Here is a 25,505-nt window from a genome sequence, read left to right as displayed (position 1 = left end):
TCCCTGGGTGGTTCAAATTGAATTATAATCAAACATGATTAATAAGCACCATGCATGGCCATTGTGTGTCATCCAAATAAGGGCTGACTTTTTGGTGGAGCCAGGGTTAGCTACATCTATGGTAAAAAAATATCTCAAGAGTTGTTATATTCTGTCTTTTATAATGATGTTATACATGGGAGGCAGTCATGGTGTGGTCGGGCTACATTAGTAATGTACACATGGCTGGCAATTGGCTGCTGGGCAGTCATTGGTATTGAATGTGAGTCTCACACAAAATAACATAATTTGAAAATGTTATAATGTTTGAAAATATTACATCATATTTTGTGAATCATTTGAGGTGGATTTAATCAAATGAAGATTAATTACATATAATCCTGTGTCCTGTACTCGTATTCCCCTTGATGCAAGTTGGCAGGCTGAGGTGGGGGACAGCTGGCTGGCAGTACAGAGACAGAGTCGACTGGAGGGTAAAGATGTAAAAGGGGAGGGTCCTGGGGTACTGCAGAGATTACATTAACCACAGCCGCAAAGCCCTCCCTTTAATCCTGTTTCACCATGGAGCTATGAAAGGCCACTGCAATCCCATTAAAAGTGTTTCTGGATAAATGGGAAAATATTCTGCATTGGCTCAAGTATGAACGCTCTCTCACTTACTCACACACACACACACACACACACACACACACACACACACACACACACACACACACACACACACACACACACACACACACACACACAGAGAGAGAACGAATTAAATAAAGTGTATTTTAATAAAGTTTTGTTGTTCAAAACTTGACTTTTCTACTTCCTGTTTACATTTTTCCAGTGACATCACACGACTAACATTTTTCTTCGAACAGGTCACCATCCCACCAAACTAGTGGAACAACAAACTTGTGCCACGTCAGGACTTACGTTGTAGCTAACTAACTGATATGACAGTTAGCAAACTAACTGCATACGACTTTTAGCTGTTGCTGAGCTTTACCAAATACATTGTTCGAATGTTTTGGACGTTTCAGACGAAGCAAAAGTCAGTGTTAGCTAGCTCCTAGCTAGCTAGTAAAGTCAGCTGTCTGTCGTAAACATACACTAGCTACATTTTCAGTCCAGTTTACTTGTTAAAATGGAGAACAAATACAACCTGAAAAGCCCAGGTAAGTTTGTAAATAAAACAGTTTTTACTCCTTTCAATATCTTGACCGAGCAAAAAACAGAGCTTAGGTGCTATTCTGGCTCGCTAAACTAATGCTAGCTAGCCTAGCAGAAATGATTAGGCTTTATTTACTTCCGCATTGGGTTTCACATAGTGGAGTGATGCCACCCTCATTCTATTAATTTATCTATCTAGCTACCTAAGACATGACATCCCCTTTCACTTTACCACCATGTTAGCTAGCTTGTTCCTGTATGTTTATCCAACTTCGTGCCCGGTGATAATTTAATAATCAGACTAAATACAAATCATATGACATTAAGAACTAATCACACCAGCAATATGGCCTTTTACAGGCGTACTGTCAGTTAGTAACAAGTGACTTCCATGACACTGACATATAGCACTCATTAACTGAAGTCATTATATAGCTTTGTCTATTTTTGCAATTCTGCTCATTTGATCAGACTTTGTGGATTCATTGCGCATTGTTCAAATCCAAAGTTGATGTTGAAGTCTTGTAGCTATTTTCATTCACTAACGCCTTACTAAAAAAGAGTATAATCTGAGCAGTGAGCCCTGGTTATTACCCGCTTCAAAATATTGAATGCGTTTCAGGCACATCTGACGTTGACATTGTTGTTCTGGCTCGTCTGGTCCAAGGAGACACACACACACACACACACACACACACACACACACACACACACACACACACACACAAGAGCACACTACAGGCAGTTGCAACATTTCCCTAACATGAACAGCTTATTTGTTTATTTGGATCCCCATTTACTTTTGCAGAAGCAGCAGCTCCTCATCCTGGCGTCCACAAAAAATACACAACATGACAAGTAACAAAACACTGACAGACAAGGAAAGTCACAGAAATGTAAAATACGATATACAAACAATAAAAAAAAGAATACAAACAATACAACAACAAAAATAATATGCGTTTCCCCTCACTCCCCGCCATTCCTTGAGTTGTTTTTTCATCTGTTTTTTAAAGGTAATTTTCCTGTTTGATTGAGTAATTGGAGATGGGAGTTCCATGCGATCATGGCTCTGTATAAAACTGCATTACCGTGAATTTGTTTTGGACTTGGGGACTGTGAAGAGACCCCTGGTGTAGGGCTGAGCGGTATACTGTATTTTACGAAATACCGGTATTGATGCACGGACCGGTGTGGGTTTTTACTCTACCTTCTATAATGGTATTTGAATGTTTGGTTTGTTAAATGTGATACGCCGTGTGTAACTTCCATTTTTATAATTTACTTCGCTACTTAGGTAATCTCTCTCCACTCTCTCTCTCCATGCCGCTTTCCACAGCCCCGCTCCCTGTCACTCAAGGAGTGCATTTGCTGTTCCTTCTCGACCACGAGTCTCTTGCGTTCAGCCTCTGCATGGTAAATGCAGCACATGCAACTATGTTGATGATAACGATGCTGTTTTCACTTTGCTTCTTAATATAAATCCACTAGTGTTCTGTAATTACACTATTAGTTTGTGTTTCTTACATCTGAAACAGCTAATTTGTCTTTTCCTAGTAAGCTAGTCAGAGCAAACGTAACTAGCTATACATGCATGAAGTAGCTAAGAGAAAACATTCAATGTAGCCAAAAATTATAGGGTGCCTAGGAAACTTTGGTTCCTACTTTTTCACAATAACTCCACCCTGGCATTTTAATTTGTTGTCATGTCAATCACTGTATTGAAAGTGCCCACAATTTTTTATTTAACCGTTATTTAACTAGACAAGACAGTTAAGAACAAATTCTTATTTACAATGATGGCCTACCCCGGAACAAACCCTAACCCGGACGATGCTGGGACAATTGTGCGCTGCCCTATGGGACTCCCAATCACGGCCGGTTGTGATACAGCCTGGAATCGAACCAGGGTCTGTTGTGATGCCTCTAGCACTGAGATGTAGTGCCTTAGACCGCTGCGCACTCGGGAGCCCCACAGCTATTATATTCTAACGATAGAATTTGAATAAATATTATATTTCCATGATTCCAACAGTTCACCCAAGTGTTTCTCTCTAAATCACAAGTCAAAGCCCATATTGTGCAGCCCTACGTTTCAGTGTGGAAATGACCTCAAATGAGTGCAGGAAATGCGGAAATTGATAAATGCAGAAAATGTATTTTGGTTGAATTGAACAGTATAAAACAATCAGAATGGAAAAAGACCCATTGAAATTCAGAACCTTTCACTTTTTCCACATTTCGTTACGTTTCAGCCTTATTCTAAAAGGGGTCATTTTTTCCCCTCGTCAATCTACACTCAATACCCCAAAATGACAAAGGGAAAACAGGTTTTTAGAAATGTTTGCAAATTTATAAAATATAAAAAATACCTTATTTTTAAAAATGTATTTTATTTAACCTTTATTTAACTAGGCAAGTCGGAATACTTATTTACATACTTATTTACATAAGTATTCAGACCCTTTGCTATGAGACTCGAAATTGAGGTCTGGTGCATCCTGTTTCCATAGATCATCCTTGAGATGTTTCTACAACTTGATTGGAGTCCACCTGTGGTAATTCATTTGATTGGATATGATTTGGAAAGGCACACACCTGTCTATATAAGGTCCCACAGTTGACAGTGCATGTCAGAGTGAAAACCAAGCAATGAGGTCAAAGGAATTTTCTGTAGAGCTCGGAGACAGGATTGTGTCCAGGCACAGATCTGGGGAAGGGTAGCAAAAAAAAATTCTGCAGCACTGAAGGTCCCCAAGAACGCAGTGGCCTCAATCATTCTTAAATGGAAGAAGTTTGAAACCACCAAGACTCTTCCTAGAGCTGGCCGCCCGGCCAAACTGACCAATCGGGGGAGAAGGGCATTGGTCAGGGAGGTGGCACAAGAACCCGATGGTCACTATGACAGAGCTCCGGAGTTCCTCTTTAGAGATGGGAGAACCTTCCAGAAGGACAACCATCTCTGCAGCGCTCCAACTATCAGGCCTTTATGGTAGAGTGGCCAGACAGAAGCCACTCCTCAGTAAAAGGCACATGAGAGCCCATTTGGAGTTTGCCAAAGGCACCTAAAGAACTCTCAGACCACAAGAAACAAGATTCTCTGGTATAATGAAACCAAAATTGAACTCTTTGGCCTGAATGCCAAGCGTCACGTCTGGAGGAGACCAGGCACTGCTCATCACCTGGCCAATACATTTTACATTTACATTTTAGTCATTTAGCAGGCGCTCTTATCCAGAGCGACTTACAGTAGTGAATGCATACATTTCATTTCATGCAGATTTTTTTCTTTTTTTTTCTTTTTTTTGTACTGGCCCCCCGTGGAAATCGAACCCACAACCCTGGCGTTGCACACACCATGCTGGGGTTGCAAACACCATGCTCTACCAACTGAGCCACAGGGAAGGTTGTAGGCATCCCTACTGTGAAGCATGGTGGTGGCAGCATCCTGCTGTGGGGATGTTTTTCAGCGGCAGGGACTGGGAGACTAGTCAGGATTGAGGGAAAGATGAACGGAGCAAAGTACAGAGAGATCATTGATGAAAACCTGCCCCAGGACCTCAGACTGGGGCGAAGGTTCACATTCCAACAGTTCAACGATCTTAAGAACAAAGCCAAGACTACGCAGGAGTGGCTTCGGGACAAGTCTCTGAATGTCCTTGAGTGGCCCAGCCAGAACCTGAACTTGAACCTGATCGAACATCTCTGGAGAGCCTGACAGAGCTTGAGAGGATCTGTAGAGAAGAATGGGAGAAATTCCCCAAATACAGGTGTGCCAAGCTTGTTGCGTCAGACTCAAGGCTATAATCGCTACCAAAGGTGCTTCAACAAAGTACTGAGTGAAGGGTCTGAATACTTATATAAATGTGATATTTCAGTAGTTTCACGGACTACTCAAAGCAAATTTACAACTTTTATTATTCAAAAACATAAAATACCGTGAAATAGCTTATATTTTTTTGTAAATATTGTGATATGATATTTTGGCCATATCGCCCTACCCTGCTGGCATGTCTTATGGAACCGTGTTCGAGCTGAATGTTATTTGATTATGCAGACAATCTGGAATTTATCACAGTAATATTTCTCATAACTAGAAGATAAGCAGTTCATCTCTTGTCAACCCTCAACCAAGAAAGACTGGTATGCATGTTGTTGTTGTTAGTTCTGTAGGTGCAGTTAAGGGCAAGGGATGCTGCTCAGTTTTGTGCCAGATGCAGTTTTGGTAGGTATTTTGTTGCTGCACGTGACCATATTAGCGGACAGTTATCAAGATGGGATGAGACCAGAGCCTGAACAACTAGTACAGTTGATTTTTGTGTCAAAACGCAGAACATATTTTTATAAAAGACATACCCCTCTCCATCTTCACAACAACTTTGTCAATATGACATGCCCATGATAATGGATCATCCAATGTTATATCTAGGAGTTTAGCTTACTCAACTTCCTTAATGGTCACAGTTTATGTACAACTCCAGTTGAGATTGAGTTTTTTTTTTAATGTTTTGAAACAAATACAATGCTTTTAGATTTAGATGTATTTAAGACCAGTTTATTATGAATCACCCATTCCAATACTGACTGCAACTCCTTATTTAGAATTTTAGTGAGCTCACTGGCTTTGGGTGCTGACCTGTAGAATGTGGAATCATCCGCATGCATAGTCATTCTAGCTTTGTCTGAGACCAGAGGCAAATGATTTGTAAAAAATAGAAAATAATAACGGCCCAAGGCAACTGCCCTGAGGGATACCGCACTGTACAGTGCCCTCCACTAATATTGGCACGCTTGGTAAATATGAGCAAAACAGGCTGTAAAATAATATATGTATTGTTTATCCTCTTGGTCATTCAACTTTTAATTAAAGTAAAATCATTCAAAGAAGAAATACATTCTTAACATAAAACAAGTATTTTTCTAACATATGTGTGCCACAATTATTGGTACCCCTTCGTTCAATACTGTGTGCAACCTCCCTTTGCCAAGATAACAGCTCTGAGTCTTCTCGTATAATGTGTAATGAGGTTGGAGAACACATGGCAAGGGAATGGGAGACCATTCCTCCATACAGAATCTCTCCAGATCCTTCAGATTCCGAGGTCCACGCTTGTGGACTCTCCTCTTCGGCTCATCCCACAGGTTTTCTATGAGGTTTAGGCCAGGGGACTGGGATGGCCATGGCAAAACCTTGATTCTGTGGTCAGTGAACCATTTTTGTGTTGATTTTGAGGTGTGTTTTGGATCATTGTCCTGCTGGAAGATCCAACCAAGGCCCAGTTTAAGGTTCCCTGCAGAGGCAGTCAGGTTTTGATGTAATATCTGCTGGTACTTGATGGAGTCCATGATACTATGTATCCTTACAAGTTGTCCAGGGCCTTTGGAAGAAAAACAGCCCCACAGCATCAAAGATCCACCACCATATTTCACAGTGGGGATGAGGTACTTTTCTGCATGGATATCTTTCTGTCTACGCCAAACCAACCTCTGGTGTTTGTTTCAAAAAAGCTCTATTTTGGTCTCATCTGACCATAGAACCTGGTCCCATTGAAAGTTCCAGTAACGTTTGGCAAACTGTAGGTGCTTGAGATTGTTGTTTGATGACAGCAATGGCTTTTTTATGGCAACGCTCCCAAACAACTTGTGGTTACGTAGGTGGCGTCTGATTGTAGTTTTGGAGACTTTCTGACCCCAAGACCCAACTAACGTCTGCAATTCTCCAGCTGTGATCCTTGGAGATTTTTTGGCCACTCTAACCATCCTCCTCACTGTGCGTGGGGTCAATATAGACACACGTCCTCTTCCAGGCTGATTGTTAACATCTCCAGTTGCTTTAAACTTCTTAATTATTGCCCTGATAGTGGAAATGGACATTTTCAATCATTGAGCTATTTCTCACAGCAATTTCCTGATTTGTGCAGCTCAACAACCTTTTGTCGCACATCGTTACTGTATTCTCGGGTCTTTCCCATAGTGATGGATGACTCTGGGAACTTGGCCTGTATGTCACCTCGTATGTATACCCCAGTGAAACAGGAAGTCATGGCTTACCACTTAAGTATTCCTAATCACTCAGGTGAACTTAAAACTTAAAATATGCATGGGAATATACTTCAGTTAGATTTTACTTATAAGAATTTCTAGGGGTGCCAATAATTGTGGCACACATGTTTTGAAGAAAAATATTTCTTTCATTTACTTCACATTTATCTTTTTTAATAATTTTACTTCAATTAAAGGTTAGATTTTTTTGTGAATATTTTGAATGAAAGACCAAGAGGATAAACAGCAAAGACATTTTTATTACAGCCCATTTTGCTCATATTTACCAAGGGTGCCAATATAAGTGGAGGGCACTCTACATATCTGACGTTAGAGAAGCTTCCATTGAAGAACACTCTCTAGGTTCTATTGGATAAGTAACTCTTCAATCATGTGATGGCAGGTGATGTAAAGCCATAGCAAGTTGTTTTTTTTCAATAACAATTTATAATCAATAACATCAAAGGCTGTGCTGAAATCTAACGATACAGCTCCAACTGTCATCTTATTTGGGGCTGACCCCAATTAGTCGACTGGTCGATTGTTTGGTCGTTAGGCTGCTGGTCGCCCGAAATTGTTTTAGTCGAGCAGTAACAAATATACACTACCTTTGAAAAGTTTGAAGTCACTTAGAAATGTCCTTGTTTTTGAAAGAAAAGCAACAAAAAAAAAATCCATTAAAATAACATAAAATTGATCAGAAATACAGTGTAGACATTGTTAATGTTGTAAATGATTATTGTAGCTGGAAATGGCTGATTTTTAATGGGATATCTACATAGGTGTGCGGAGGCCCATTATCAGCAACCACAATTCCAAGTTTATCATTTTAAAAGGCTAATTGATCATTAGAAAACCCTTTTGCAATTATGTTAGCACAGCTGAAAACGGTTGTTCTGATTAAATAAGCAATAAAACTGGCCTTCTTTAGACTAGTTGAGTATTTGGAGCATCAGCATTTGTGGGTTCGATTACAGGCTGAAAATGGCTATAATCAAAGACCTTTCTTCTGAAATTCGTCAGTCTATTCTTGTTCTGAGAAATTAAGGTTATTCCATGCGAGAAATTGCCAAGAAACTGAAGATCTCGTACAACGCTGTGTACTACTCCTTTCACAGAACAGCGCAAAATGTCTCTAACCAGAATAGAAAGAGGAGTGGGAGGCCCCGGTGCACAACTGAGCAAGAGGACAAGTACATTAGTGTCTAGTTTGAGAAACAGATGCCTCACAAGTCCTCAACTGGCAGCTTCATTAAATAGTACCCGCAAAACACCAGTCTCAACGTCAACAGTGAAGAGGCAACTCCGGGATGCTAGCCTTCTAGGCAGAGTTCTTCTGTCCAGTGTCTGTGATCTTCTGCCCATCTTAATCTTTTCTTTTTATTGGCCAGTCTGAGATATGGCTTTTTCTTTGCAACTCTGCCTAGAAGGCCAGCATCCTGGAGTCGCCTCTTCACTGTTGATGTTGAGACTGGTATTTTGCGGGTACTATGTAATGAAGCTGACACGGAATAGCCTTCATTTCTCAGAACAAGAATAGATTGATGAGTTTCAGAAGAAAGGTCTTTGTTTCTAGGCATTTTGAGCCTGTAATCGAACCGACAAATGCTGATGCTCCAGATACTCAACTAGTCTAAAGAAGGACAGTTTTATTGCTTCTTTAAATCAGAACAACAGTTTTCAGCTGTGCTAACATAATTGCAAAAGGGTTTTCTAATGGTCAATTAGCCTTTTAAAATTATAAACTTGGATTAGTTAACACAACGTGCCATTGAAACACAGGAGTGATGGTTGCTGATAATGGGCCTCTGTACGCCTATGTAGATATACCATTAAAAAATCAGCCGTTTCCAGCTACAATACTCATTTACAACATTAATAATGTCTACACTGTATTTCTGATCAATTTGATGTTATTTTAACAGACTAAAAAAATACTTTTCTTTTGAAAACAAGTTAATTTCTAAGTGACCCCAAAATTCTCAGTGAACATTGCGGAGGCCTAGACTAAAAGCCAATTTATGGTCGGAGGCTCCAAGTGGAGGGTGTGACGCAATTGCGGAGCCTCCAGAGACATGCAGAGGCCAAATCGAGCTCCGTACCGCATCGCCATGCGCCTACCAAATTTTGTAACAATGTGGAGGGCTCTGTATAGCTCCGCATTGACATGATTGGTTAACGTGTTTAAACACAAAACTCACTTCTTTGACAACAGCTCTGCAAAGCACAAGAAGTATGAATGCCCATGTTGGATTGACCATACGCCCAGATGCACAATGCACTCCTCTCTCCAGAATGTGTTCTCTCCCACTAATTTGTGCACATTAATTTTTTCATAACGTCATTGTGTGAATTGTTTGCATTTGATTGTTAGTGTATATCACTTCCCCATTACATACAGTACCAGTCAAAAGTTTGGACACACCTACTCATTTTTTTATTTTTATCAAGGTAAAGGGTGGCTACTTTGAAGAATCTCAAATATAAAATATATTTTGATTTGTTTAACACTTTTTTGTTTACACATGATTCCGTATGTGTTATTTCATAGTTTGATGTAGAAAATAGTAAAAATAAAGAAAAACCCTGGAATGAGTAGGAGTGTCCAAACTTTTGACTGGTATTTTATATCACCAGTAGTACATTTACCGTTAATTCCTATAATTTCTAATATACAGTGTGTGTTACTTTGGTTACGGTAATTTATTTTAATGCATTCAATATTATTATTCCAGTCTTCCCGTTATCATTGTCGGAGTTGACACATTGTTTGCAGAGTGCACAACCTAACAAGTTTTGGTTTATATCATTCCATTTATGAGTTTTGTCAATTTAGACATTGTCTTTTTGTTTGGAGTGCTCCTGTTTAATGTTGAGTAAGGATGCCACGCATAGAAGTAGGCCTTTAGGCTACCTGGCCTGTGCGCAAATGTAGGCATATAAATGTGCCCATTTGGGTATCTGATAGTATTTCTGATTGGCTTAACGCACCACCACTAATGACTTGTGGAGCTTCTCAAAGTAATGTCGTCTTCTCCTCGAACAGCAAGCAAACAAAGTCTGTTTCTACATCCATTGAGAATTACAATAATTCCACAGTATATTTGAAAAATCTTTCCAGCTCTCTCCCTTTCGATAACCACTCAGCGTGAAACTGAAAAATGTCATGCTCTGATCCAGGGGAAACGTCATAAAATAGGCCTACTTGATTACTTCTTATCAGTGCTTGACTTGGACTGAAATAGGTTCCGGAGCTCATTTTGGGTGCTGGTACTGTTTATTTTTAGGTGCAGGTGCTCCACAATACTTTTGAGCTAATATTCTATATGAGGAACAGGAGCTCAAGCACTAGAACATTTGAGGTGCCGGTTGTGAGCTCCGGTGATACCCTGCTATAGTCAAGAGGTGCTTCTTATCCCTTGCGCAAATAGCCTACAGCATTGTCTGTCCCGAGCTCACTGGTGCAGGAAACTGAGCGCCCTGAATATTTTATACAATGTTGCTAGTGCAAGCTTGGGGCTGCACCCAAGTTAATAGTTGAGAAAATGTTTCAAGTTCGTTGCAGACAGGCCATGTGTAGCCAATGTAATTTATAGGATATTTATTTTTATCAGGATATTTTCTACCTGCAGGCTGCAATGTTTTTATTTGTTGGCTTTATGTAGGCTATTTTTTATGTCGTTGGCAATGTCATTGTTATTTTTTCATTTAGATTTGGATAGGATGTTGATTAACCACATAACAATGATTTTAAGATATGAAGACATTGTTATAAATTAAATGAAACTGTTTCATGAAAATGTGCATATATAAACCATAACTGGCATTGGTAAGATAAATTGGCATTCCACATGAGAAAGGTTGCCGACTCCTCGTGTCGCCTATTACCGGCAACTTCAGGAGAGTAATGGCAGAATCTGCGAAAGCCATCAGGAGAGGGAGGAGAATAGTTGCGTCAGGTTTTTTTCTTCTGGTTATATAGATCTATGGCGCCCTCTTGAAGCATTTGCCTTATTTCATCCAAGATAAGCTGAAAGCTTCAGACAAGCTCAATGCATATAAACTCAGCAAAAAAAGAAACGTCCCTTTTTCAGGACCCTGTCTTTCACAGATCTTCATTGTAAAGGGTTTAAACACTGTTTCCCATGCTTGTTCAATGTCCCAGAAACAATTAATGAACATGCACCTGTGGAACGGTCGTTAAGACACTAACAGCTTACAGACGGTAGGCAATTAAGGTCACAGTTATGAAAACTTAGGACACTAAAGATGCCTTTCTACTGACTCTGAAAAACACCAAAAGAAAGATGCCCAGGGTGCCTGTTCATCTGCGTGAACGTGCCTTAGGCATGCTGCAAGGAGGCATGAAGACTGCAGATGTGACCAGGGCAATAAATTGCAATGTCCGTACTGTGAGACGCCTAAGACAGCACTACAGGGAGACAGGATGGACAGCTGACCGTCCTCGCAGTGGCAGACCATGTGTAACAACACCTGCACAGGATCAGTACATCCGAACATCACACCTGCGGGACAGGTACAGGATGGCAACAACAACTGCCCGAGTTACACCAGGAACACACAATCCCTCCATCAGGGCTCAGACTGTCCGCAATAGGCTGAGAGAGGCTGGACTGATGGCTTGTAGGCCTGTTGTAAGGCAGGTCCTCACCAGACATCACCGGCAACAACGTTGCCTATGGGCACAAACCCACCGTCGCTGGACCAGACAGGACTGGCAAAAAGTGCTCTTCACTGACGAGTCGCAGTTTTGTCTCACCAGGGGTGATGGTCAGATTCGCATTTATCGTCGAAGGAATGAGCGTTACACCGAGGCCTGTACTCTGGAGCGGGATCGATTTGGAGGTGGAGGGTCAGTCATGGTCTGGGGCTGTGTGTCACAGCATCATAGGACTGAGCTTGTTGTCATTGCAGGCAATCTCAATGCTGTGCGTTACAGGGAAGACATCCTCTTCCCTCATGTGGTACCCTTCCTGCAGGCTCATCCTCACATGACCCTCCAGCATGACAATGCCACAAGCCATACTGCTCATTCTGTGCGTGATTTCTTGCAAGGCAGGAATGTCAGTGTTCTGCCATGGCCAGCGAAGAGCCCGGATCTCAATCCCGTTGAGCACGTCTGGGACCTGTTGGATCGGAGGGTGAGGGCTCAGGCCGTTCCCCCCCAGAAATGTCCGGGAACTTGCAGGTGCGTTGGTGGAAGAGTGGGGTAACATCTCACAGCAAGAACTGGCAAATCTGATGCAGTCCATGAGGAGGAGATGCACTGCAGTACTTAATGCAGCTGGTGGCCACACCAGATACTGACTGTTCCTTTTGATTTTGACCCCCCCTTTGTTCAGGGACACATTATTCCATTTCTGTTAGTCACATGTCTATGGAACTTGTTCAGTTTATGTCTGTTGTTGAGTCTTGTTATGTTCATACAAATATTTACACATGTTAAGTTTGCTGAAAATAAATGCAGTTGACAGTGAGAGGTCGTTTCTATTTTTGCTGAGTTTAGTTGATTTTATAAAAACACATAGGGTGTGTCTTGGAAAAATACACGTTTCAAAATTTGGACTAATAGATTGGTCAAAAGAACAGACGACTTTCAGTCCACTCCAAAAATGTTTTGTCAGGGACAGCCTTAATCTTATTATCAATTTCCTTTAACAATCATCAGTCATCAGAGCCAGTGTAGTACAAGTTGAGTGCCCTTCTCTATATGCATGCTGAAAGTCAGTAGTTAACTTGTTACTGAGTGGGCAGGAAGAACATGCCACTTTTGACCAGTTCCAACCAGTTGCACTAAGCTCCATGTGTTCGCAGGTTCTGTGGTTTCACACTCGATCAAATTAGAGATGGTTTCTAGATTTCATTTTCTGCCTTCTGTGGCATTTGCCTTGGGCTGTGTCAAGATAATCGAAATGTACCAAAACCTTATTTTAGCATGAAGCATTTTTTTTGCCTGTCGCTTCTGTCACACTAGATCAGGTATAGAGGTAGAATTCTCTCTGATCAGAATATTGATCAAAGCTGTCTTGTCCTTGCACACTTGGTGTTGGTTGGCAAGTGAGCTGGATTTAAGGTAAGGACTTAAAGGAAGGGCTTACAATAAGGCTTGGGTTTGCTAGAGTTTGGATTTTGAGAAATAAGTCTGAGGCAATAGTTGAGTTAGAGAAACGATCAAATAAAAAAACTTGTTTCCAGTTTTGAAATGGGGTCAAAAGAAGGATAAGGCTGCAACACTTTGTAGTAGTTCAATTATATTATGGGAAACTAGAGGAATTATTCACATTGTAAAATAATGCAATTACAGTTTGCCCTCTGTGTGGAAAATCAAATGAAGATCCTATGTTTAGAGTATCACCTTCCGCCTTTTGTCTCTGAGACCTGGCATTACCTCCCAGTTTGGAGAGCAGACAGTTGTGAACAAACAGCATTAGAAACCCACAACCAAAATGTTGTTCCCGTCCCAAATGGCACCCTATTCCCTATATAGTCCACAACTCATAGGGCTCTGGTCAAAAGTAGTGCACTATATAGGTAATAGTTTTAATGTCTTGTGCACAAGTGCTGTGAAATGTCGTTCTTGCAAGCTCTAAACCCAACAATTCAGTGATCAATATCAATGTAGTACTAAAAAAAATGACATATGGTAGAAGAAAAATACACGAGAAATAAAAATTTGTGCCATTTGGGACGTAGGCCTTCTCTACGTTTGGAAAGGGGAGTGGTCAGTAGTGAGCTCCAAGTTTTCCATCATCACCTATGTCTCTAAACCCTATCGTGTCTTCTTAAGAGTTTGGTTAAAAGTAGTTACATAACGGTGTCTCCCTGCTCGCAGGACAAACCCTGCCTGAATCGCCCCCAGCTGCAAACACTAAAATGCGTTACGTAAAACGATTTTGTTTACAGGATTATAATCCTATCTCCCAGGGCCATTGACCGAAACCCTTCTCACCACTGGAGTCAGGAGGCCCATGTGGCAGCAGAGGCTTTTCTTCTTTCACTCCCACTCATTGTTATTATGAGACATGGCTAAAAAAGGACTCCACATAAATTGTGTCCCAAATGGCACCCTATTCCCAGGGCTCTGGTCAAAAGTAGTGCGCTGAGTGTACAAAACATTAGGAACACCTGCTCTTTCCATGACAGACTGAACAGGTGAATCCAGGTGGAAGCTATGATCCCTTATTGATGTCACTTATTAAATCCACTTCAATCAGTGTAGATGAAGGGGAATAGACAGGTTAAGGTGCGGGGGGCTGCCTTGATCGACATCCACGTCGTCTGCCCACTTTTAAGTGCCTTTTAAAAGAGGTATGATAGTAGGTCTCAGGCGCACTGGTTTGAGTGTCAAGAACTGCCACGCTGCTGGGGTTTTCCACACTGAACGAATTGAGGCTATTCTGAGAGTAAAAGGGGGTGCAACTCAATATTAGGAAGGTGTTCCTAATGTTTTGTACACTCAGTGCACTATAAAGGGAATACAGTGCCATTTGGGATGCAGCCATAGAAAACCCAATGAGGGTTTTGGGCTCCTGTCAAAGTGCATCCAGGTGTTTGAGGAGGACCAACGGGCAGAGATCCAGCCCTAGTCTGTCTGTCTTCCTTTTTAGGGACAGTCACAGCATTGACAACTTCCATAGGGAGACAAGTGCTTCACATGTGTAGAGTCTTTATTTAACCAGGTAGGCTAGTTGAGAACAAGAGTTCCACTCCGATGCTCACCAAGTCTCCAAGTAATGAGGCATGAGGAACTTTGATTGTATTCAGCAGAGCAATCAACTGATCCAGTGAAGAAAAAAACATCACTGTCTGTCTGCAACATCTGGTCCCTGTGTATCAGCAGTGAGTATCAGTATTGATGAAAAGTCTGAGCCGTGGTAAAAGCACTGTCGTGTAAAGCTTGACGTTACTGTTGTCCTGATCTGGTTTATTATATGATTTTGAACAGCTGGATTCTTACTGACAAAATGATGCAATACTGTTGTCAAGGATTTTTTTCTTATTATTTTAGCTCTGTGTCCTAACTTGTGAATTTTTACGATAAGTCACCATGCTTAACCGATAGCCTGACTCTAACTTTCAAAAGCCCTTGACCCCACAGTGGCTTTAATGAGGGACGGCTGAGTAGTTTAGCCTAAACGAGGGGGCATGTTCGCTGTCGGAGGAGGGGTCTGAAAACTGCATCTCACCTTTCTATCCCCCGGGAAACACGAGTGCAGACTAAGCTATATCAGACTGCTCCAAGACCATGCCGATTTGACCACCCACATGCGGGGGAAAAAAACTGCTTTTTATTCTCTTCAGGCTTTTTTTCTCTCTCCCCGCCACAACCAGAGTGCCAAGTGTTTTTTTTAAGGCAGCTGCATCTTTTTCAGTAGTGGGAGCCAGTGCTTAATCCCCAAACCAAATGAATTGGACTTGAGGCCGGGTGGTTCTTAGAATGCTTAGTGGCGCTCCAGGATAGATTCAGCTCAGAAGAACGGAGTGCTCACATGGCCATTACACACATTTTTACTTAACCTTACACTCATTATAATATAGCCCTTGAACAATTAGGCTATGCATCGAACTCCCCAGATTCAAAGTTAGAAGTTTACATATAGCTTATTTGCCTTGTAACAAATGGGCATTTGCAACTTTATGACAAGGTAGGTAGGCTAAATGCACAATAGGAATAGGAAGTGTAAGCTATGTAGCCCTATACTGTATGTTCACTGTCATGGCAGCTGTCTCTTCCGAATAATCATCACAGAGGGGGAGGTGTGCACACAAGCTGACCACACTGTGCTAGTGTTATCTGGAAATCAACCCTTCAAAAACCTGTCAAATCAAATCCCAATTGAAACCACTCAGTATACAATATTTTGTTCTTCATCCCACCAGCCTACTGTATTAAACCTGGTTAGTCCAATAGTGTGTGTTTTCTGTGAAATCTCAGAATATTAGTCGGCCAGCTGCTGAGACAACCACCATGCCGAAGTTGGAGGGGGACCCACATATTACCCAATGAGATTCCGGACAAACTGTTGACAGCTGCCATGGCCCGGGGATCAGGCCCATGACTGGAGAGCTTAGTGGCACAGGCAGTGTCTGAGTCGCCATTGGCCCTGCCATCAAAGCCTGGTGCTGACAGACACCCAGTCATCACCGTAATCAGGCTGAATGAGACATGGAGCTGAGACACTCCAAGTGGCCCTCAACATAGCAAGCCTGGCATGCCCGCTGATACCGTATCTCACCGTCACAATCATTTCCCCATCGCTGAACCGTAAAGAAGTCCCAAGTGGAAGGTTATCATTTTTGTGGGTGAATGATATTTGTGCGTCTAACTTAATTCATCATTATTCACGACTCATTCAGTACTATCCATAATCATGGTAGCATCTACATTAATGTAGAAGTGTTTAGAAATATATTATATTCTTATTTACAATAAAAGTAACTCCAAAATGCTACAATACATTATTTACCATTCATTTCTATTGGGCGCAAAATAAAATGGAACACAACCAAAACAAATAGCAAATGCATCCAGCAAGTTTGTAGAGTCACAAGCTTGATGTAATCATTGTGTGCTAGGAATACAGGACCAAATACTAAACATTTGACTACTTTAATACACAAGTGAATTTGTCCCAATACTTTTGGTCCCCTAAAATGGGGGCGGTGGACTATGTACAAAAAGTGCTGTAATTTCATATAGATGAAACTACCCTCAAATAAAAGCTGACCTTCTGCACTTTAACCTCGTAGTCATTGTATCATTTCAGATCCAAAGTGCTGGAGTACAGAGCCAAAAGAAGAAAAAATGCTTCACGGTCCCAATAATTACGGAGGGCACTATATACTGTAGACTCCCTCACTTTTTTTTTTTTAGACCAGAAAACAGAGTTTTCTGCTCATAATCACACATGGTCCTCCACAATAGCTCCTCATTTGTGTGAATGCATCATCTGTTGCTGCTGGGGAGTGCGAGAGAGAAGATTACTCGCTCTGCTTTGCAGGCTTGTTGTGTGAAGACCTGCTGGAGAGTTGTGCCCTAGTTTGGACAGTGCTAACTCACAGTGGCTGTCATTGTAATTTATTGCCCTTGCTGTCTCCTCCGGTCCAGGGTTTCTGTGGGCCCAATGCATTAGGGCAGAGGTTATAGCACACATGCAAACCATACACTGCATTCGGAAATTATTCAGTTCCCTTGACTTTTTCCAGACTGATTCTAAAATGGGTTAAATTGTTTCCCCCCACATCAATCTACACACAATAACCCATAATGACAAAGCAAAAACTGGTTTTTAGAATTTTTTGCAAATTTCTACAAAATAAAAAACTATACATTTACATAAGAATTCAGACCCTTTACTCAGTACTTTGTTGAAGCACCTTTGGCAGTGATTACAGAATAAAATCTTGGGTATGATGCTACAAGCTTGGCACACTTGTATCCGGGGAGTTTCTCCCATTCTTCTCTGCAGTTCCTCTCAAGCTCTGTCAGGTTGGATGGGGAGCGTCGCTGCACAGCTATTTTCAGGTCTTTCCAGAGATATCCAATCGGTTTCAAGTCCGGGCTCTGGCCGGGCCACTCAAGGACATTCAGAGACTTGTCCCAAAGCCACTCCTGTGTTGTCTTGGCTGTGTGCTTAGGGTCGTTGCCCTGTTGGAAGGTGAACCTTCAGCCCAGTCTTAGCGTTCTGGAGCAGGTTTTCATCAAGGATCTCTCTGTACTTTGCTCCGTTCATCTTTCCCTCAATCCTGAATACTCTCCCAGACCCTGCTGCTGAAAAACATCCTCACAGCATGATGCTGCCATCACCATGCGTTACCTTAGGGATGGTGGCAAGTTTCCTCCAGATGTGACGCTTGGCATTAAGGCCAAAGTGTCTTATTTCTCATGGTCTGGGAGTCTTTTAGGTGACATTTGGCAAATTCCAAGCGGGCTGTCATGTGCCTTTTACTGGGGAGTGGCTTCCGTCTGGCCACTCTACCATATAGGCCTGATTGGTGGAGTGCTGCAGAGATGGTTGTCCTTCTGGAAGGTTCTCCCATCTCCACAGTGGAACTCTGGAGCTCTGTCAGAGTGACCATCAGGTTCTTCCCTGACCAAGGCCCTTCTCCCCCGATTGGTCAGTTTGGCCGGGCGGCCAGCTCTAGGAAGAGTCTTGGTGGTTCCAAACTTCTTCCATTTAAGAATGATTGAGGCCACTGTGTTATTGGGGACCTTCAATACTGCAGACATGTTTTGGTATCCTTCCCCAGATCTGTGCGTCGACATAATCCTGTCTTGGAGCTCTGCGGACAATTCCTTTTTTGCGCTGACATGCACTGTCAACTGTGGGACCTTATATAGACGTGTGTGCCTTTCCAAATCATGTCCAATCAATTGAATCTACCACAGGTGGACTCCAATCAAGTTGTAGAAAGGATGATCAAGGATGATCAATGGAAACAGGATGCACCTAGGCTCAATTTTAAGTCTCATAGCAAAGGGTCTAAATACTTATGTAAATAAGGTATGTTTTTTATTTTTTATAAATTTGCAAACATTTCTAAAAACCTGTTTTCGCTTTGTCATTGTGGGGTATTGTGTGTAGATTGATGATAATAGTTTTATTTAATCAATTTTAGAATAGAGCTGTAATGTAACAAAATATGGAAAAAGTCAAGGAGTCTGAACTTTCCGAATGCACTGTATATCTTCTGCCATGACCTCTTGGCTCTCTACAGTCTTTGTTCAATATTTACTGTACTATTCATTCATACTGTACAAGGTCCTTAAGCTCTATCCACTGTTCTTTCTTCATACAAAACTAGGCAGTTATATTCCTTATTTTTTTCTGGAAGAATATTATTTTAAGCACTGTGCAAATGTTAAGCACTGCAAATGAATATATATAATATTAAGCACTCTGTCAATTAATCAAATTGTATTAGAATGCAACACATTTGAATTGATGCCCTGGTCGGTGTCAACAAAGAAGAGGGTACAACCTAAAACAACCTATTGCACAATTCCACAGAAAATGATTAATATTTCCTTTGTAAAGTGGTTGAAGTTGTGACTAGCTTGAGTGCTTACATACATTTGAGCTTTGTTGTATTGTGCCACTTCCTGTTGAAGCTTAGCATCTATTTGTAACGGATTTCCAAGCTGTACTTCAATATTTGGGAATCGGGATTGTTTCTCTGCTGTTGATTATAAACAGAAATGAATCTGTCGATGTCTGTCTGACTCCTACAACATGATGTCTAAGCTTGATTTAAAGGTCCTACACAGGATTTTTTTTTTGCATCAGCAAATGTCCATAATATATCGTCTCATGGTAATTGACCGTTAAGTAACAAACACATTTAGCATCTCCTGTCTTCCACACACAGCCTACAAGTCACTGATACCTTTTGGAACATCTACATTTTAAAAAGTCGAATAAATCCATGTAATATAGCCTACACCTTCACAATAAATCCATTATTTATTTTAGACAGGTCTAAAGAAACATGATATGAAGAAAATGTAGTCTACTTCAGAAGAACAGAATAGCATACTCTGAGTTTTCCTCATGTTAGGCCCTGATCTGGCTATGCCATATTGCTGTGGGTTACACTAGTTCATTTAGCAGACAAGATTTGCTTAGAAATCCGTGGCATTATTTATATATTATTTCATAGTATGAATACAATTAAACAGAGCTGAATAAAATAGAAAGGATATCTCCAAACGATTTGAGGGAGTGTGGATAAAGAAATAGGTACTCCTATATGCTTAATTTAGAGTTATTAATGTATCTTTAGTTGTTCTACAAACATTGGGCTATATGTTTTGATTTTTAATACATTGTAAGGCTGCATGATGCGACTGTAATGATGATTTGAAAAAAGTGTCTTGAAAGGCATGAGCTCTGCTTTGTTTTTTGCGCAGGCTGTACACACTTCATCACTCTCATTCACAATTTGACAAGCACTTGATAATGCCCCAAATTTCACAGTGGCATCCCCTTTGTGTGGTCGTAATGCACCCTAAAAAAAATCCATGCCTTTTGCGGCCAGTGGCCGTTGTACTCTTGGCCTGGAGTGCTGCGTTGTGCCCTTCTCCCTGAGTGCTGCGGGCTCCAAAGCATCTCTCACTCACATGGCTCTCCATCACGTGATCGGGTCTTTCTCACAGGCTACAAGTGAAGACAGACACACTGAGGACGCAACTGCGTCCTTATCCAATTCCGAGGTGCATATTTATAACTGGTATAACTGTCCACATTCACTTTTCGTCAGCCAACAAGATGAGTAATTCTAATGAACAGCAAAGCACTAGCCTATGTCAATCTACTATCCCCCATAGTACAAAAGTTGACCTGTTCTGTGTGAGAAACAAATATTCCAAACATAGTCTGGGACAGTTGTGGGATGCGATAGATCTCAAATGAATACAACCACTAGCATCAAAACCACTTTTTTACGCTATGTAGCTGACGCAACAGATCAGAACATTTAGCTTAAAATGTTGATAAACTATTAGGCAATTTCTTCACATTATAAGTGCAGCAGTGCGCACACAGGAGTAGGCTATAAGGGCCAATGTTCCATTAGCGGGAAAACGCCATTATCAAAAGTGACCGGAAATGCGATTATGCATGTGATGCTTTTATTATAAAGGTGCATTTTTATGGTAAATTATCTTCCCCAAATCGGAAACTCACGCACTGCTAGGCTCTACACCGCTTGTAAAGTGGATTAATGTGCTTAATTTTAAGAAGTTATTTGGACACTTTCCTGTTTTGGAGGACGCATGGTTCTCGACCTTCGCCTCTCCCGAGTCCGTACGGGAGTTGCAGCGATGGGACAAGACTGTAACGATTGGATATCACGAAATTGGGGAGAATAAGGGCTAAAAAGTACACAAAAACTACATTTAAATAAAACATATAGGCCTATGGGCTAGGCTACATGAGGTGTGCAAATATTATTCGAAGAAGTTGCAAAAAAAGGCTTTGTTTCTTGCCTTAAGCTGGGCATCATTCACAAGTGATAGGCTAATATTGTCACCCATCAGACTATTCTTGATTTAATCTTGTCTTTACATATACTAAATGATGTGTGAAATTTGTTTTGATTTAGAATGGACCATTATCATGCACCTGTCTCGAAACAGGGGCAGCGGAAAAAATACATAGCGAATGGAGGACGCTTTTCCCGGGGTTCATTTTCATGCCGGCCAGGTAGGCTATACTCCTGTTGTAAAGTTAAGCAATGTGCTTAATATTAGGAAAGTTGAGAAATATATATATATATATACTGCTCAAAAAAATAAAGGGAACACTTAAACAACACAATGTAACTCCAAGTCAATCACACTACTGTGAAATCAAACTGTCCACTTAGGAAGCAACACTGATTGACAATAAATTTCACATGCTGTTGTGTAAATGGAATAGACAACAGGTGGAAATTATAGGCAATTAGCAAGACACCCCCAATAAAGGAGTGGTTCTGCAGGTGGGGACCACAGACCACTTCTCAGTTCCTATGCTTCCTGGCTGATGTTTTGGTCACTTTTGAATGCTGGCGGTGCTTTCATTCTAGTGGTAGCATGAGATGGAGTCTACAACCCACACAAGTGGCTTAGGTAGTGCAGCTCATCCAGGATGGCACATCAATGCGAGCTGTGGCAAGAAGGTTTGCTGTGTCTGTCAGCGTAGTGTCCAGAGCATGGAGGCGCTACCAGGAGACAGCCCAGTACATCAGGAGACGTGGAGGAGGCCGTAGGAGGGCAACAACCCAGCAGCAGGACCGCTACCTCCGCCTTTGTGCAAGGAGGAGCAGGAGGAGCACTGCCAGAGCCCTGTAAAATGACCTCCAGCAGGCCACAAATGTGCATGTGTCTGCTCAAACGGTCAGAAACAGACTCCATGAGGGTGGTATGAGGGCCCGACCTCCACAGGTGGGGGTTGTGCTTACAGCCCAACACTGTGCAGGACATTTGGCATTTGCCAGAGAACACCAAGATTGGCAAATTCGCCACTGGCGCCTTGTGCTCTTCACAGATGAAAGCAGGTTCACACTGAGCACATGTGACAGACGTGACAGAGTCTGGAGACGCCGTAGAGAACGTTCTGCTGCCTGCAACATCCTCCAGCATGACCGGTTTGGCGGTGGGTCAGTCATGGTGTGGGGTGGCATTTCTTTGGGGGGCCGCACAGCCCTCCATGTGCTCGCACAGAGGTAGCCTGACTGCAATTAGGTACCGAGATGAGATCCTCAGACCCCTTGTGAGACCATATGCTGGTGCGGTTGGCCCTGGGTTCCTCCTAATGCAAGACAATGCTAGACCTCATGTGGCTGGAGTGTGTCAGCAGTTCCTGCAAGAGGAAGGCATTGATGCTATGGACTGGCCCGCCCGTTCCCCAGACCTGAATCCAATTGAGCACATCTGGGATATTCATGTCTCGCTCCATCCACCAACGCCACGTTGCACCACAGACTGTCCAGGAGTTGGCGGATGCTTTAGTCCAGGTCTGGGAGGAGATCCCTCAGGAGACCATCCGCCACCTCATCATGAGCATGCCCAGGCGTTGTAGGGAGGTCATACAGGCACGTGGAGGCCACACACACTACTGAGCCTCATTTTGACTTGTTTTAAGGACATTACATCAAAGTTGGATCAGCCTGTAGTGTGGTTTTCCACTTTAATTTTGAGTGTGACTCCAAATCCAGACCTCCATGGGTTGATAAATTGGATTTCCATTGATTCTTTTTGTGATTTTGTTGTCAGCACATTCAACTATGTAAAGAAAAAAGTATTTAATAAGATCATTTCTTTCATTCAGATCTAGGATGTGTTGTTTAAGTGTTCCCTTTATTTTTTTGAGCAGTATATATATATATATATATATATATCCTATAGAAAGCTGATGGGACCCTCCTCTTTTTAATAGAGGCCATCATTGTTTTATCTCACAATTGTATAGCCTATAGAAATGGTGCACAACATGAGCTCATGGGCTCTTATGAAGTGTCTGATTTTTTTAGATTTGCATTTATGTCAGAGTGATTTTAGAGGGACAATAGAGTACTGAGTACCAGGCAGTTAACAAGTTGGGTAGGCTACTAATTACCATCAGCAGCATCAGAGCTTTGAGAAGCCTAATTACCGTGACTAAACGGCCATGTGGTATTTGACTGCCTTCATGACTCGTAACCGCCAGTGTGTGGCGGTAATACAGTCACCGCAACAGCCCTAGCCATAACCTCATCTTTAGTTTATGCAAACATTTTTTTTCCCCAGAAAGATAAACTTGATCTTACCATCTGTGAGTAAACGGGGGTGGAGGGGGAAGAGTTTACTCAGCGCATTCTAGTTTCACACACCGACTTCCTTTTCTTTTCCTTCTCTTTTCAGTGTAGGATTACAGAATAGTACAGATAGATCTTTAGAGGGTCTGGCCCGAGGCGAGATTAGACCTGGAACATGTGCCCCGGGAGGCGTGTGGTGTCGGAGCCTCTCTGTTCCACTGCCTTGAACTGCCTTCCTCCCCTCCTCTTCGCCCTATAGTCATACAGGGGATGTGTCTGAAAACCTTACTAGCTGTCAAATCCTTGTTTCTTCTGTCCTTGTTTTTCTCAAAGCAGGTTCAAGGGAGGGACCTTGGATCCTCTCCTCCAATGTGCTTTGAGAGAAATTTAGGAAACTAGGATGCAGGAAGCAAGGATTTGATGGCTGGTAATGTTTTCAAACATAGCCAGGCCAGCCAGGGTTTCTTTCCAACTGATGGTCCCCACTCCCACTCCTGAGCTAATTTCACAGGCTCACTTCTTCTAAAGGATTCCAAACCAATTCCGTTCATCTGAATAACCCTTAGTTCCACTTTCCTTTTCCAATTATTTTCCAATTTCGGTTCCATTTCGCCTCCTTTTCAACGGGTCGGTGGGTATGCGTAACAACTCAATAACTGAACAATCATAGAGAACTCCATGACCTTGCGCACTGACAATTTTTTTACATTTAAAATTTGTTTTCGATATATCAGGGGCTGCTGCAGCACCCTCAGCACCCATAATTCCCGCAGCTATGAGCGCTGTGTATTTTAAATCAGGAGTCTAGTCAACTGTTATGTCTGTAGGGCTCTATAAAATCTATTATTTTTTGCCTTTCATTTAGTTTTTCCCCAAATCATTTAATGCATTTTCTAGTAAGTTTAATACATTTTGTTGATTTCCTACTAAGTTCAATACATTTTTGAATATTGTTGAATTCCGTTTTAATGTCTGAATCCTGTGATTCTGTCCGCATTTTCCACAACGCAGATTTTATAGGACCCTATATCTGTCTGTGGATATGGGGATGTAGACCTACCGGTGGAGAAGATGCCTGGAACACCACATGCTAGTGGAAGTAAACTGCAAGCTTGGTGTCAGCTTTACCTGGCGTTAACCGTGATGTTTTGTTTGTTCTCTTCACCGGGTGGGTGCTAGCTGTGAAGAGGCTGATGAAGGAGGCAGCTGAACTGAGGGACCCCACAGAGCACTACCACGCCCAGCCACTGGAGGTCAGTCATACCTTGGGCCACCCAAACTCACTCAGGCTCATCATCAGATGATGCTTACCCAACACACTTGTCTAAATTGATGGTTCATGTGAAGGAAATGCTATAACCACCACCAGTCACATCTAGCTCAGTGGATGGGTCACTATTGTCTAGACATGTACACGTTCATGAAATACAATAGATGGCCGTAATCACCCCCAGACATACCTGGCTAATTTGATGGGTCATGTAATAATTCTGCCGAAGTGGAGTCTTTTGTTCAGACATGTAGCTAGCTAGTAGGTAGCTAGCTAGCTAGCTAAACAGTGAAACTGCATAATCCCAACTCATACGACTAACCAATGAAAAGATTGTCATAGCTGTAGTATAAATTTGCAGGTAGCTAAAACTAACAAACTAGGTTCAATGTTAGCTAGCTAACATTAGGCTATAACTAGCAATGCAAATGGATTTCTGATTCTAATAATATTACCGTAATTTTCGGAATATTAAGCGCACCTGAATATAAGCCGCACCCACTGAATTTCAAAAATATATATATTTTGAACATAAATAAGCCGCACATGCCTATAAGCCGCAGGTGCCTACCGGTACATTGAAACAAATGAACTTTACACAGGCTTTAACGAAACACGGCTTGTAACAAAAATAAATAGGCTTTAACGAAACACGGCTTGTAACAAAAATAAATAGGCTTTAATGAAACACGGCTTGTAACAAAAAAGAAAAAATTAGCAGTAAACAGTAGCC

The 25,505-nt window shown here is 41.8% G+C and overlaps 1 protein-coding gene across 4 annotated transcripts in view; it reads left to right on the top strand.

Moving 5' to 3' along the window:
- The first annotated feature begins 837 nt into the window (after window positions 1-837).
- The window catches only part of LOC106571293 (ubiquitin-conjugating enzyme E2 J1), a 46,044-nt gene continuing 21,376 nt past the window's right edge, over window positions 838-25,505 (top strand). For 2 of the 4 annotated variants that reach the window (XM_014144193.3, XM_014144190.3), the window contains exons 1-3: window positions 838-1,166; window positions 21,328-21,428; window positions 24,682-24,755. In XM_014144193.3, the coding sequence (XP_013999668.1) occupies window positions 21,329-21,428; window positions 24,682-24,755 (174 nt within the window). In that variant the 5' untranslated portion in view covers window positions 838-1,166; window position 21,328. The remainder of the gene's footprint in view (window positions 1,167-21,327; window positions 21,429-24,681; window positions 24,756-25,505) is intronic. The other 2 variants (XM_082961713.1, XM_014144191.3) reach the window with 2 other exon arrangements.

Source organism: Salmo salar, chromosome 15 (genome assembly GCF_965601325.2).
Source record: "Salmo salar chromosome 15, fSalSal1, whole genome shotgun sequence".
Taxonomy (NCBI): domain Eukaryota; kingdom Metazoa; phylum Chordata; class Actinopteri; order Salmoniformes; family Salmonidae; genus Salmo; species Salmo salar.
The sequence above is the reverse complement of the archived record's forward strand: the minus strand, read 5'-3'. Positions and strand labels throughout refer to the sequence as shown.